Source organism: Dipodomys ordii, unplaced genomic scaffold, assembly GCF_000151885.1.
Source record: "Dipodomys ordii isolate 6190 unplaced genomic scaffold, Dord_2.0 Scaffold39, whole genome shotgun sequence".
In the NCBI taxonomy this organism is placed as follows: domain Eukaryota; kingdom Metazoa; phylum Chordata; class Mammalia; order Rodentia; family Heteromyidae; genus Dipodomys; species Dipodomys ordii.
The window spans coordinates 7,208,094-7,224,697 of NW_012267255.1; the positions used below are offsets into that span (position 1 = coordinate 7,208,094).

Genomic DNA, 16,604 nt, shown 5'->3' on the forward strand with positions numbered 1-16,604 from the left:
AAAAATAATGGATTGGTCCACGATGGTGGTTTTATGATCCACTATGGGCTGCAACTTGACATTTGAAAGTAACTATCCAGAACCAGTGTGCATAGACAAGTCCAGGAATTCCCTTGAGAAGACAGAAAGAGAAGCGTAAGGAAGCTCTGGAACTGTATTTCCCCTCAAGGGAGTGCCAGGAAAGCCCCCCCCCCAAAAAAAAAACAGTGAACAAATGAAGAGAAAAGGAGTTTACATGGATGGAGGACATCACAGACTGAAAGAGTCCAGTGAAAAAACAAAATCACTGAAACAACAACAACCAAAACCCTGGCTAGAGCACTACTGAGCTAATACAACTTACAAATTCCTCTGTATATCTTTGAAGAACTTCATTAGCACCAACTTGATTCAGAATGTGTGTAAAACTGTGTGCATGGATATGGGTGTTTTAAAAACAGGCCAAGGAACAGTAGCTGTTATATCTGCAGCATTTCCAGTCATTAGACTGACCTCAGGCCAGGAGAGTGTTTCAGGGAGCGTGCACTGAATCATAATTGAGCCCTCAGTTGCACTGAGGCCAACAGGCTACCTCATATATGTTCTTGTGTATTTACCTTTAAGAAAATGTACTAACCCTAAATCCCTAATACTCTACCCTCTCACCAAGAAGATTCTGTGATGTCCAGTTGAGAAAAAAACATTAATCCTCAGTTTTCTTGCAAAGTACTGAGGCTTCAGTTATCCAGTTCAGTGCTCACAAAGAATAATGTCAACACAGACATGACAACCTCATCAACCATTTTTCTCTCATGTAATTATAAGCTCTAAGTTGAAAAATTCCAAGTCCTTTCCTACAAGCACAGTTTTTTTTCCCCCAGTCATAGCTATAGTTTGCCTCTCTCATTAATGTCTCTTATCAAAATCTCCATTGTTTTCTTTCTCCATTCTTTCTTTCCCCCCATGTATGGGGGAGTACACTCTACTCTTAGTAATAGGCTGCTCATTTGGGAAATCAGGGTGACCACTAAAAGTCAGGCTAACACATTATTAAACAACCATATGCGCCCACCTCAAATTGTATTTCAGTTCAAATATTTCATACTTAATGGACACCATCACTGATAAATATTGCTCAAATGGGCTACCTGAAGGAGAAGACTAAATTTCCTTTGTCCATTCTTACATAAAGGTCCAATGTCTACCTATCTAGTATTGAAGGAGTATACAGGAAAAACAGTGATTGCCAAGGTTATTAGCAGGCCTCTGGGCAATGATCTGAGAATGACATAAATATTGTAATTATCTTTTAGCATATTCTGTGTTTGGACATGAGCTCTCTGAATAATAACAAAAGAAGTGTTCTTTGTTTTTATCCCCATTTCAAGACTAATCATATAGTATCACAGTATTAGACCCCAAGGCCCTCTGCTGTCAGCAGAGATACAGACTTCACCTGGAAGCTCCTGAGAGAAGCTGTTGCTTCCTGCTGGAAACAACTTCCTGGGATTCAAGGCGTGCAGCCACTGCTGAATCTATGCTAAAAAAAAATGCAAGCATGAATTTCAGGCGGAACAATGGTTAGCCAACTCAATATAGTCTAACCAGTTTAGAATATGTCACCCAAAAAGGTCCAATGGTGAGGCTGGCAATCTTCCTCTTCCTCATGTTCTACATTAATCTATGAAGGGCACAGCAGACAGAATACTAGTAAGTGTAAATAAATCACTTAACTTGAGTTGAGAAGCATAGGAAATAATACTAAGATTTTGATCATGATTCTCAGAACCCAGCAGGCCCACAGGCATGCCCTCAGAATTTCCATAAAAAAAGCTTAGAGGTGTAATCTGGTTGAAAGGGGATTTTCACGATTTTTGGAATTTTTCACGTTTTTTTTTTTTGGTCTGAACTCTGGGCCTGGGCGCTGTCCCTCAGCTCTTCAGCTCAAGGCTAGCGCTCTACCACTTGAGCCACAGCGCCACTTCCGGCTTTTTTCTTTTTTGCTTATGTGGTGCTGAGGAATTGAACCCAGGGCCTCATGCATGCAAGGCAAGCGCTCTACCACTGAGCCACCTTCCCAGCCCCACATGTTTTTGTTTTTTACGACTCAGTGTAAGAAATATATTTCATTTTCTATGTCACTACAAACATAAATGTAAATGTACACAAATAACCTATGGTTCATGAAATAATAATTTTCCTTATGGTGTAGTAATATACTCTGGTATTTTAAATTAATTTTATCACACAAGAAAAAGGTCTGGTCATGACCCACTAAATTGATTTTATGTACCACTAGTGAGTCCAGAGCAGTTGTGGGGAGAAAAAGGTAAATGATACAAAAAGCCTTATTTTGAAGCTGTGCTTCGTTCATAGTTAACTAATTATGTATTTGGAATGGGTTGGAAGACTTAGGAGATTAGAAAGGGCTAAAGCCTAGAGAGATTTAGTTAGAGAGTAACAGAGAAAACCAAAGAAATCAGTGACCATTTGGCTCGGGTCCCTTTACCTTATTTTGTCACTGTCAAGATCAGTTCACTAATTTCAGCTTCTTGAAATTAGTGAATTTTAAAAAAAATTCTGGGTTTATCACAAGAATATCTACACACTTCAAAACTACATTTTATGTCTGTATTGTATTGGGCTAACATGATTATTATGTACACCACTAACATCATGATTATTATGAAAGACCACACTTAACTGTGTATTTCTTACTTTTTTGTCTTTATTAAAAAAATAATAATTTCGGGCTGGGAAGGTGGCTCAATGGTAGAGCGCTTGCCTTGCATACATGAGGCCCGGCCCTGGGTTTGATTCCTCAGCACCACATAAGCAGAAAAAAAAAAGCCTGGAGTGGCGCTGTGGCTCAAGGGGTAGAGCGTCAGCTTTGAGCTGAAGAGCTGAGGGACAGCGCCCAGGCCCAGAGTTCAGGTCCCACGACCGGACCCCCCCCAAAAAAATTTCATACAGTTTGGGGGGATGGAAACTAAAATTTTGAAGTCACAATTTTCTTTGGCATCAGAAAAGAATATGTGAAAGGTTTAGAAGAACATATTACCTAGGAAGATCAGAAAATAGAAAATCCAACTTCAAGTACATACCTAATAACCATTTGCTATCCATTTCTTCTGGCCACTGACTCCTATTTAACCCAAGAACACCAATTGGGGAATTTTAATGGAAGTGATAGTGATGGCAGAAATTACAAGGATCTATGGGGTCTTATGCTATTTCAGTGGATTTTATTTGAAGGCTCTATAAGGGAAAATTACTTGTTTAATATGCTGTCAATGGTCAAGTAAACAAAGCTTCTGAAACAGATTTAGCAGATTCAACTTCATCTCATAATGGATTATCATTAGCAAGACACGTGCTTATATGATTGGTTAATTAAGTGGAACATATAATGTCTGGGGTTGTGTGAAACCCAAATATATTTTATTCATCAAAACCCAATTCTCTCTCATGAAGGTAAATTACTAAATTATTATCACCTCCCCAACCCTCCATTTCTTCTATCTCGTTATTCCTTTCTCACCCTACACTATTCACTTAAATACCACCTGAGTGGCATTGAAAGAACAGAATCTTCAAGCTAGAAAAATATTAATTCATTGGGGTTCTGTTTGGCCAGTCGAAGGGCTTGAATTCAGGGTCTGGGCGCTGTCCTTGAGCCTCTATGTGTTCAAGGCTAGCACTCTGCCACTTGAGCCACAGTGCCACTTCCAGCTTTTTTGAGTAGTTTATTGGAGATAAGAGTCTCATAATGACTTTTCTGCCCTGGCTGGCTTCAAACCACGCCCCTCAGATGTCAGCCTCCTGAGTAGCTAGGATGACAGGCATGAGCCACTGGTGCCTGGCGAATATTAATTCTTAATATCATTTCAGAAATCAAAATCAGTCTTCTGACTTCCACACCCCCCTCCATAGTGCTGTGACAGACACCATCCTCCTCCTGTAGCAAGTAGGATATTCAAACCATAATTACAGATGCCTTCTCAGTTCAGACAACCCTTGATTATATTAGCATGAGATACAGAGCTGATTACTACCAAGATAAAGACATTCGTGAATAAAAATACATTTTGACACCAAATAGAAATTAAGTTTTTCTTACCTTCTCAACAACAGATAATACAGGTAATGTATATACCACAGTATGTCAGGTTTGTATGATGCATTCTAGTATGGCAAATTATGGACCCAGGAGGAAAGTGATTGCCTAATAATGAATACACCAATAACTTATAGGGCTAAACAAAGTAAGAAAACATTAATATTTCTTAAGCAATATAATAAAGGACAGGCACTTGTAGATTATCCCTGTAATTACTCATAGCTACTCAGGTTAAAATCTGAGGATCATAGTTCAAAGCCAGCCAGGGCAGGAAAGTCCATGAAACTCTTATCTTCAATTAACTACCAAAAAGCCAGAAATGGATCTGGGGTTCAACTTGGTAGAGTGTTAACCTTGAGTAAAAATGCTGGGCTGGGAAGATGGCTCAGTGGTAGAGCACTTGCCTTGCATGCCTGAGGCCCTGGGTTCAATTCCTCAGCACCATATAAGCAAAATGAAAAAAGCCGGAAATGGCTCTGTGGCTCAAGTGGTAGAGCGCTAGCCTTGAGCTGAAGAGCTGAGGGACAGCGCCCAGGCCCAGAGTTCAGGCCCCACCACCAGACCCCCCACCACCAATAAAAAAGAGTCTCAAGGACTTTCCTGCCTGGGCTGGCTTTGAACTGTGATCCTCAGATCTCAGCCTCCTGAGTAGCTAGGATTACAGGTGTGAGCCACCAGCACCCAGCTCAGATTCAGAGATTTTTGTCCACATGATATTTTTCCAGGGAAAATTAAGCCAATCTTACAATTCTTTGTACCCTGCCATTTGAATTTCTTATGTAGTCATATTTGACTGAACAATATAGGCTTATAAAAGCAGAAGTGTAAAATCTGGTGATTTATTTCTTTTTACATGGTGCCACTGCTTCTTCAGCACTCAGCTTCAGGAAGATATTAGACATTATTAAATTACTGACATTGACAAAGTGAATTAGGATGGCATTTTATGTATATATATATATATATATATATATATGGCACACATTTAAAAATGGGATTTGTTGTTTGCTTGAGATGACTCCTGCTTGTCTATGTGGATAAAAAATGTCTGCTTATGAAATGAGGTAAGCATTCTGACAGACTGACTATTTAATATCAGCTAGAGAAAAGCAATGAATGCTTACTTCAAAGGTCAGATGAGTATTCTAATGGAAAGTCAGAGGATTTCAGTTACGGCAAATAAACATTTATATACTTGTTAGGGTGAACAATGCACTGTACTGCATAAGATACTAATGAATCCTTTCTCAATAAAGTTTTAAGTTATTTTATCTTTAATTATAATACTCCTTTGATAAGGGAAAGTGTTACATACCAGATAGCTATTCAGAAAATGAGGCTTTCTGAGTGGTAATAGATGTTAATAAAAGAGGACAACAAAAGAAATAATAACCAGCACTCGTTTTAAAGCATGCATTTTAAAATTTATATTGGGGTTATAAAATTGCCACAAATAGTACACTTAGAACACAAGGCAGAGTGAGGATAACATGTATGTTCCAAAGTCTTAGGTAGATTTTTCTGTGGATAGATGCCTCCCAATACTCTAATGAAACTAATTTTGAAGAAATTTGAACTTAATAAGAATTTAAATACATGCAAAGGCAATTTTCCAGCATATCAGAGTTATAAGGGATCCAGCTCTGTCTTCTTAGTCTTAGAATCATTCCCTAATGATTGTAAGAATCTCTGCAGAAAACTCATTTTCAGCTAATAGTGTCTAATAGAAGTCACTCCCCACTCATCATTTTGTTCTTCATTTTCAAGGCATTCAAAATTACATTATTGGATACATCCAGTCTCTGAGACACATCAATTTCCAACTGTTATTGCCAAGGCCACGCAGAAGAGTTGAAAAAGAAACATCCTGACAAGGAGCAGTTGTTATAACCAGTTGGAGGTGATGATTTATCAAGAACTGTTGTTTGCTGCCATGTGACAGCCTCAGGCACATTCCCTTTCCACCCAGGGCACAGAGTAACTTCTAATTATGGTTTAGGATATGCATCTGTAATGCCAGCACTTAGGAGGCTGATGATCAAGAGTTGAAAGCCAGCCTAGTCTATATGGCAAGACTCTATCACAAAAATAAAACAAGCCAGACCCTGTTGTCTCATGCCTGTAATCCTAGCTTCTCAGGAGTCTGAGATCTAAGAATCTCATTTTGAAGCCAGCCTGGGCAGGAAAGTCCATAAGATTCTTATCTCCAATTAATCACAGAAAGAGCCAGCTGTGGAGCTATGGCTCAAGTAGGAGAGCTCTAGACTTGAGCACAAAAGTCAAGGCCCAGAATTCAAGCTCTAGGACTGGCAAAAATCTAAATAACTACATAACTAAACAAATACATACATACAAACATAAATACCTTTGCAACTTGGATGGAGGAAGGGGAGTTGGGAGGGGTAAGAGAAAAAAAATGAGGATGGATAACAGTGTTTAAAAAACAAATGTACTCATTATCTTACTTAACCCCCTCCCAGCTCATCATCTTTTCATCTTTTCAATAAAGATAAAAGAAAAAAGAAAAATAAAGAAGTACATAAATAAGCAAGCCACTCTGGTGGTGAATGAGATAATTATGCACAAATTATGTCTAGGTGATTAAGGATGGCCATACAAATGATCAAATTACTGTGTTTTTAAAAAAACTAAAATAAAAATAATCTCTTCTCACTTATGACATAAGGGAAGTGAAACTGCTAAATTAACATGAGTTAGTATACTATCAGGTATAAAATGGGTTTCACGAGGCTATTATGCATCTATTTAATATTCTAAGGATTACCCTCAACTGGCATTAAGCATTTCAAACAAAAAAATGACCTTTACATTTCCATGAGAATCTCATTTCTGTAACTTATTACTTGTGTGTGACCTCGGTCAAGTTATTTAACCTTGGTTACCTGAAACACAGTTCTCTTATCTTTCAAATAGAGCTAAAAATAATATCATCTTCTAGGATTCACACACTCAAAAACTTGGAATATATTAGTTATTGCTTTCTAGCACAATCCTGATGTTTACCATTCTCAGGGACTTAAATAGTCAAGTTTTTTTCTGAACAAAGAATAAACCAAGGACCAAAATGCCTAAGTGCTAATAACTGTTTTCAAATAAAAGGAGATCTATCTACCCAATTATATACTGCTCACTTCTTTCCATTTATGTCCCCATCTTCCAGCTTGATGACTAATTTTCTTCTAGGATTTATGACTTTGTGCTATTCATTGTCTTCTTCCTAAAGAAGTGTCTAAAAATGAAAATGATCAAGGGCAGAATAATTAAAGTTATTATCACTTTGTAAAAAGGTGCTTTGGTAGTTTTTCTCCTAGACAGAATTATTCCACATATAACTAACTACATGATAACTGCGAAAAGAGAAAATTGTTCTTAAAGAAGGGCAAAAGGACATAGGATACATTTCACAATTTTGCTTAAGTAAGCTTTGTCAGTTAATCATTTATTTGGTATTGAAGGAAAGAGTTTTAACATGGTAGTAGTAAGTAACTAGCTGAAAGAGTAGAAACAGGGCTGAGACTTTTTGGTTGGTTGTGGGGCTTGAACTTTGGGCCTGGGCACTGTCCCTCAGCTCTACAGCTCAAGGCAAGTGCCCTACCACTTGAGCCACAGCACCACTTCCAGTTTTCTGATGGTTAATTGGAGATAAAGAGTCTCATGGACTTTCCTGCCCGGGCTGGCTTTGAACCGTGATCCTCAGATCTCAGCCTCCTGAGTAGCTAGGATTCAGGCATGAGCCACCAACATCCGGCTAGGGCTGAGACTTTCACTAAACTCTTACACTTTCTGAACTTGGTACAGTGCAATGCATTATCTGTACAAAATTTTAAGTAATTTTTAAAACACCAAAGCCTCATAGCCTGTCACATGTCCTATTTCAGCTTTTAGATAATTTGTTTACAAGACTTGGCATTTAAAAGTTGATTTTCCCCCTAAAAATAAGCAGGATTCACTTGTAATATCGTATACTTTTCCAGTCTCATTTATTTGTTTTCAGAGTACTAAAGATATTAAAATACTCATAATCCTTAAGACACAGAATTATTAAACAATTGACACATATTTACTGATTTTCTATATTTGCAGTTTCCTTCAATAAAACAAATTTTCTAGACACAGGGCCTAGGTACTATAAACTTCTGGAGGTGCTGCTGAGGTGGTGGAATTTCATTAGAGTGCCTTCTTAAATTTGGTTCTTAGTTTTCTTCCAAAGAAAAATGTCATTAAAATAGCACAATATTTTGATTAAGAAAGAACTGCTCAAGATTTGTATAAAAACAAGCAAAAACAACAATAGTAACAATTCAGGAAAGAGAGCTAAAGTTATAAACCATCAACATCCAGAATAAAACTTTGGAACTCTGAAATCATGGAAACATCTGTTCAACAAAATATTTTGTTTTCCTGTTGTGTGCAAGAACTTTGGAGATAAAATGTGTACCAATGTAGACATGATTCCTGCCTTCACATAGTAGTGAGGGACACAGAAAGATAAACAGGCAATAAACAGAAAGATACCATATGGTATGAGAAATATCACTCTAAGAGGAAGTATTGAGAGTTAATGGAGCTCATGAAAAGAGAATCCTCCTGTGCTGGGAAAGCTAAGGTCTAAAATAATGGAAGGTGGGACTAGATCTTTGGAATTCTGGAAGCCTGAGTTCAAATCTGGGTATCACTGGAGCCATTTCACAACCTTGGCTAATGTATTAAACATCTCTAAGCCTCAGTGTCATCAGCTTTACGAAAGGAGTAATGTGTGTCTTGATCTCAAAGAGGTGATACGAACATTTATGAAATGCATATCACAAATCTGGCTGTTTGTGGCAAATGGCAAGTACCCAATAAATGTTAGCTCAGTGCAATTAATGACAAATTAGCTGAGAACTGAAATATGAATAGGACAGCCAGGTAAAAGGAAGAAAGGAGGAAGGAGTGAGGTCCCAGAAAAAGGAAAACCGTGTCCAGAAAAGCAATAATAATATGATGAGCCTGAAAGAAAGAACCTTGCATAAGCCAAGTGTTGACAGAGGCTTCAGTGGGGCCAGAGATTAAGTTCAAGCTGGAAAGGAAAATAGCCCAGCTCCATGAGCTTATCTAAGCTCAATGGGGTCCCTGCAAGAATTTTAGTCAGCAGAATCAGAGTTTTAAAATGGCCAAGTTGGCTACAGTGTGCGAATGAAATGGAGAGTGAAGAGAGGAAGCAGGGAAATTGATGATAATAATCTTAAAATAATTTTTTGGCTGCTGTGGACAAGAAAAGAATTAACGCAATCCAAAGAGGACCTTGAAGTTATAATCAGCTTGCCTGTTCAGCATTTCATTCATTTATTCATTCATCCATCCATCCATTCATTCATAAATATCAATACCTACAAAGTTCGAAATCTGATGCTGAGAGATTTCAAAATGCATTATCCAGCACAGCCCTGCTCTCTAGAAGCATTTTACCCAAAACAGATGGGTGGTATCCTTTCTGTGACTGAAAAGCCTCCTTATCCTGTGACCCAGATCATATGGAATAAGAAAAATGCTTTGAGGTGAGATCAGACAGAGACCCAAGCTGACGGCAGTGGCACATAACACTCTAGGATGAAACTCAAAGCATGAAAATATCTTGCCTTTATGCTGGGAAGCAGAACTGTCACTAACAACATTATGAACAGCCCATTTCTTATTCAAAGAGTCACTTTTTCCTGACCCATCATTGTTAAGTGAATAACAACAGTCAACATTCATAAGTGTTCTGACTATGAATTTCAGGAGGATCAATAAGTTTATTACCAGTCTGTGCAACAGATAGTCTTATGCAAAGCCAAAGATGACAAAACTGAGGCAAGGGACAATTTCCCTAAGGTCACAGAACTGAAGTGGTGGAGCTGATCCAAACTAAGAATCTTATCCAACAGAGGTAGGGAACATCTAGCCTGAGTACAATGTAAAGTCCAAGAAATAATTTGTATGTGACAAGAGAAATATGGATGATTCTCAGATTCTTTCTGTCAGTCTGCCTGTACCGATCCTATTGTATTATCCAATGATGTTATAAATATCCAAATGACCATTGGCAGAAAAAGGTTTCCTACCCCTGCTATATTATGTTGACCTCTGGGATTGGGGAAATAGCTTAGTGGTAGAATATTTGCCTCTCATGCACACGAGGTTCAATCTCCTGCATAATAAAAAAACAAAACTCCATCAGTAGGGCTGGGAAGGTGGCTTAGTGGTAAAGTGCTTGCCTTACATGCACAAAGCCCTAGGTTCAATTCCTCAGAACCACATAAACAGAAAAAGCCAGAAGTGGCATTGTAGTTCAAGTGATGAGTGCTAGCCTTGAGCAAAAGAAGTTTGGGAACAGTGACCAGCCCCTGAGTTCAAGCCCCAGACTAGCAAAAACAACAACATAACCCCACCACCAACAACAACAAAAAAACCCACCTGAGCCAGTGGCTCACACCTATAATCCTAGTTTCTCAGGAGACTAAGATCTGAGGATTGTGGTTCAAAACCAGGCCCGGCAGAAAAGTCCACAAGATTCTTTTCTCCGAGAAACTACCATCCAAAATGTCTGAAGTGGAGCTCTGGTTCAAGTGATAGAGTGAAAGCCTCAAGCAAAAAGCTCAAGGACAGTGCCCAGGCCCTGAGTTCAAGCCACAGGACCAATGTGCCTATATCTGTGTGTGTGTGTGTGTGTGTGTGTGAGTGTGTGTGTGTGTGAGAGAGAGAGAGAAAGAGAGAGAGAGAGGAGAGAGAGAGAGAGAGAGAAACTGCTTAGCAATGGAAGAGAGACACACAAAAAAAGAAACAGCTTAGCAATGGGTTGATCCTAGTATAAAGCCACATTTTGATATTTCAAACGTAGACTGAAGTACAGGCACATCACTGCTCCATCTTATAACAGGAAGACCAATATTTAGAAGCTTTTATTATAGGGATAAAATCAAATGAATGAATAAGTGAGTGAGAGTCTCAAGTGGGCACTGAACTACTCTTTTCTAATGAGCACCATTTTGAAAGGGTTTGAAACCCATTTTTACTGTTTTCAGTGAAAACCACTGCTCTACCATATGGCCTAGAACACAATGAAGACATTCCTTATCAGGTTAAAGTAAGAGGAGGGTGTTTCACACACTCAAAGATAGAAAAGGGTGACGAGAAATAAAAGGGCTAAGAGGATGAGACCTCTTACTCTTCTGATTTCCTGCTTACATAGCTGATAATCTCAGAAACAAATGGAAGATGCTTCTTTTGGGATCCTGTAGGGTTCCACCATCCAAGCAGTAAAGACAAGCATATTTTACTTAGCTCTATGAGACACTTCCTGTGTGAACTGAATAGACAAACAACAATAACAACAACCCACACCCCTTAACCTCTAGATATGAAAGAGACCACCTCCACCTTGAAATGCTATAGGACCCCAGCATTAGTAAGAAGAATCCTGAGCCAGGTGACATTTTGAAATCCGACTTTACTCTTATTTGTCTCTCCCCCACTAACCTACATTATGTTTAAAACAATCATAGCCATTTGCACCAGCTGCAATATCTTAAAGTAGTCACTATCCACTGAGAACACACCCCCCCTTCTCCATTACTGGAAGTTAAAAATATAGAATATAAATTATGGAACTTGGTAAACCACCATTTATAATTAAATTCACACACAAAACAGCTGAGCATGTGCGAGAGAGAGCGAGCGAGTGTGTACAGCTTTTGTAATCCAGCTCTTTCACACACACTTTTCACACAGCTCATCAACAAAACAGTCTGCTTAAATTCATTCTTCAGGACTCACTGAAAACTAACTCTGGACGCCCAGGTCTGTTGGCACCAACGCCATGTTATGTCATCCTCCTGTCCAGCATAGAGCACCTGGGAGGACTGGGGGGAGGGGGGAGGTCATGGTCACCGGCTGGCGCTGACCCCTGCAGGGGGCCCTGAACTCCACCCTCCCACCTGAGGGGCACCCCCCCCGTCGGCCCCCACTCCTCAGGAGACACGCAGAGTGGCATGGTCTTCGCCATTTAATTGCTACAAATGGAAAAAAAACGCTCCCGAGATGGATTCCCCGACCCATCCACCTGCCCGAGGGGGCAGGTTCACACTTGCGAGGATCTTGCGCCCCCCTCCCCTCCCGTGGGCGCTCACACCGTGCACACGCCCTCCCGGCTCTCCACGGGAAGTTGTGAACTAGCTGCCCCCCACCCTCCGGGGCCCCGGCCAGTCGGCCGCCCGCGGGGGGGCGCAGGGGAGGGCGGCGCCCCTGGCGTGGCGGGGCCCCCGGCGGGCACTCACCTCCTTCCTCCGGCTGGGCGCCCCGGGCCGGGTGAGGAGGGCCGTCTCCTCGCACACCACGGCCACGTCCTCCACGAACACGCAGTCCGGGAGGCTCTCGTCGGCCGGCAGCTCCACCACCTGCAGCCCCAGCTTGCTGCCCAGCACGCCCACGTACTGCTGGTGCTGCCGCTCGGCGCGGGCGAAATCCACCTCGTCGCCCTTGGCGCGCCTCAGCGCGTGCTGGCTCAGGGACTCGGGCAGCGCCCGCACCACGGCGTGCGTGACCCGGCCGAAGGCGGCAGGGTGGCCGAGGCTAGCCATGGCTCCGGGGCTGCCGCGGGGGGGTCCGGGCGCGAGCGGCGGCGGCGGCGGCGGCGGCGGCGGCGCGGCGGCTGGGTCTTCCCGCGAACAGCGCGCGCCGAGCCTAGAGCGCCCGGCTGCTGCTCTTGGCAGAGGATGAATGTGGTGCAGGAGCAGCAGCCCGGCTCGCGCCCGGAGCCGGAGCCCTGCCCGCGCGACTGAGCATGCCCAGAGCTCCGGGCGCCGGCCCGTGCGCCCACTCCGGCGCTCCGGGGTTTTGCGGCCACCGGGGCAGGAGTTGTCATCGCGAGCGCTTTAGAAGTAGAGGGACCCCCCCCCCGAATACGCGCGGGTGGGGCACCTTAACAATCAAACCACCCCTACCCTGACCTAGCGCTATCCGTGCTCTGTCCGCACCAGGTGCACACCGCCCATCGACCCTCCCCACCCCTCCAGCCCCTCGCCGCGGACTTGCTGCGTGGCCTGTGCCCTACCCTGGACTGTTAGGGCTCGGGAATGATTCATTCGTGGGCCCATAGTTGGACCTCTTTCCCCACTCTTATTCCCTGGGTTCCTAGGTGAGAATCTGCTTTCATCGACATCCTTTTAACTGTCTCCAAAATTGACCTTTGCTCTATGTGAGATAAAGTCTTTCTGTGCACAAGAAGAGTCCGAGAAACAGGACTATAAGAATATTAACTCTGGCGGGTCGCCAGTGGCTCACGCCTGTAATCCTAGCTACTCAGGAGGCTGAGATCTGAGGACCACGGTTCGAAGCCAGCCAGAGCAAGAAAGTCCATGAGACTCTTATCTCCAATATACACTAGAAAACCAGAAGTGCTGCAGTGGCTCAAGTGGTAGAGCGCTAGCCTTGAGCTGAAGAACTGAGGGACAGTGCCCAGGCCCAGAGTTCAAGACCCACGACCAACCAAAAAAAAAAAAATTCTAGAAATGAGCAGGATTTGTTGTTGTTGTTGTTGTTGTTTGTCTGTTTCTTCCAAAACAGTCAATTCTATAGGATTAGGCCACGTTTGTCTCCAGGGCCTGCAATGGAACTAGCCTGTGGTGCCCAAGTTATCAGAGTTCTAGAAGAAAAACAACACCTTCAAGAATCCCAACATAAAAGCTCCACTGCCTCAAACTGTGATCTGGTGATCTTTATCTGAGGATTTATCTCCAAGGTCCTTGGGATAAGAATGCCCTTGGTAGCTTTAGAATGGCCTTGTTGGTGATCATTTGGGTAAATGCCCAGGTGTGGATTTGCTGGGTCATAGAGAAGCTCCATGGTTAGTCTTTTAAGGAACCTCCATACTGCTTTCCAGAGTGGCTGAACAAGTTGACATTCCCACCAACAGTGTAGTAGTATTCCCCTTTGGCTACATCCCTGTCAGCATCTGTTATTACTAGTTTTTTTTGATAGCTAAGGTATGAAATCAACCCAGTTGCCCTTCAATAGATCAAGAAACACACACACACACACACACACACACACACAATGGAATTCTATGCTTCCATCAGAAAGAATGACACCACCCCATTCATAAGGAAATGGAAAGACTTGGAAAATATTATATTAAGGAAAGTAAGCCAGGCCCAAAGAAACATAGGCTGCATGATTTCCCTCATTTGTAATAACTAGAATATGTCAGGATATCTTAGCAGAGGATCACAAAGGCTCAATTGTGTCATGGATATGACCATATAAAATGATGCTTATCGAAATGAACTCCAAAAAAATGGAAGCAAGAGTTTTTTTAATTGTACTATTTGCAGTTATATCTTTTTTTCTTTTCCTTTGATTTATTCCCTGTCATCACTGCTTTTGATTTCTGTACCTCTAGTTTTATATATAATCTTATCTAATTTAGGGAAGGATAATGACAGAAACGGTGGGACAAAGGGTGAACCAATGCACCCGTGATACTCACTGGACATTGTGTTGGAAATGAACTTTTGTGGAGAAGCAAGGGAGTGGGGAGGGGCTAACACGTTCAAAAAGAAATGTACTCTACCTTACTTATGTAACTGTAACTCTTTTGTACTTGACCTTTACAATAAATTTTAAAAATTAAAAAAGAAAGAAAGAAAGCCATTTGGAGAGAAGTGTATCAGCTCTTAGTCCTAAGATGCATCAGACCTGTTGTTTCTGGAATCCAAGGTGCAAAAGATAATAATAGGGCAGAGCAGATACAAACAAGATGCAAGCAGAAGTGTGGGATTTTCATCTCAGGTTTTAGTTGCCCAATGGACATTTGCAAGCCCAAGTGGAGAGTCGATGTTTTTAGCAAAAGCAATTTCTAAGTACCTGGTATATCCACTATAGATGTGTGTTCACCTCACACAGTATCAAGTATAGCTTCTGTCCTTGGGAAATAGTATCAACAACTTTCCCCACGACTCTCCCCTCCCATAAGTATATAGACTTCTGGAATTTCTGTTGAGCATCTGTTTTTCTTTACCTTTCTGGGACTGTCCTTTACCTTTCTGGGACTGTCCTAGGTTCCACAGTGATATGAAAACTCATTTTGTAGTATAAATAATCTGAGGGGCAGGGGAGGGACTGTCCTGGGGCTTGACAGTGCCTAGGCACTGTCCTTGAGCTTTTTTGCTTAAGGCTATTGCTCTACTATTTAAGCTGTAACATCACTTCTGGCTTTTTGTTGGTTAATTGAAGATAAGGGTCTCAAGGGCCTCCCTGCCTATGCTGGCTTTGAACTTTGATCCTCAGATCTCAACCAACTGAGTAGCTATAATCACCTGCATTGGAACTGGTGCCCATTGCTTTTTCTTTTCTTTTTTAAGAGGGAATAATCTTCAAAGTATGCACTCCAAAAATAAGCTAAGGATACCCTTCTCCCTTCACAATCTGGACCATACTACAATCTTAAAGATTATTGAGATGATAGAAGATTAGATTTTATGAGATCTTAGAACCCCCTTCATTTGTCTTATCCCCAATGTTCTTGAATTCCAGATGAAACATGCATGGTAGTTATCAACTCATGAACATTTTTTATTGTATTTTATTCATTCATTCATTTAGTCAGTCATAGGGCCTGAACTCTGGGCCTGGGCACTGTCCCTCAGCTCTTCAACTCAAGGCTAGCATTCTACCACTTGAGCCATAGTGCCACTTCCAGCTTTTTCTGCTTATGTGGTGCTGAGGAATTGAACCCAGGGCCTCATTCATGCAAGGCAAGCCCCAACTCATGAACATTTTAAACCTTGTTTACTCATAGTCTATTCTATTTTTGAAGAGCTAAATGGGTTAAACAATTTCTTCACCTTGAGTTTAAATCCTACTGGTCCCAGACCTGCCTTTCTGGCTTTCCTAAATACCAACTACATTCTTTCACAAAATGGCATTTATATATCCAACACTTTCTAATATTAAGTCTGCCTGACACTATCTCTCACCTTCCATCTTAACTCCCTCCTGACTTGGAGTCTGAACCACTGGAAAGCAACTAGCTATTTGGTTTCCAAGTCTGTTTAACATTCTGGTAATCCTCCTTTTGATACACACAAATATGCCTGTATCCTTTTAAAATCATGGTATCTAGAAAAGAAACAATTCTTCCTGTGTAGCACAGATGACAACAGTGACCTTGTTCCAGATGTTAGGCTTCTATTGAACTGCTAAGATAACTATATTCACTTTCTCAGGGGTCTAGCACCAAGGCCTGGGTTACAGCCTTCTTGCCAGAACTGTGATCCTAGATTTTAGGAAGTGTGAATTTCTATCCTGGAATGATTGTCCCAGCTGAGCCCAGAGAAGATGAGATGTAGCTTCCTTCCTCTCCCCACTGGTTGACTTGAATTTCCAAATGATAGTATATCTCAGCTTCTGAAATAAGGAGACCTAAGTGGATGACAGCTCTGACTCTGACACTGGAGAGTGAGACCAA

At 41.6% G+C, this 16,604-nt stretch overlaps 1 protein-coding gene across 1 annotated transcript in view; it reads right to left on the reverse strand.

Annotated features, from left to right (window-relative positions):
- The window catches only part of Ddah1 (dimethylarginine dimethylaminohydrolase 1), a 149,464-nt gene extending 136,730 nt beyond the window's left edge, over positions 1 to 12,734 (reverse strand). The window contains exon 1 of the mRNA XM_013018208.1: positions 12,415 to 12,734. Within this exon, the coding sequence (XP_012873662.1) occupies positions 12,415 to 12,717 (303 nt within the window). The 5' untranslated portion in view covers positions 12,718 to 12,734. The remainder of the gene's footprint in view (positions 1 to 12,414) is intronic.
- Between the last annotated feature and the right edge of the window lie 3,870 nt (positions 12,735 to 16,604).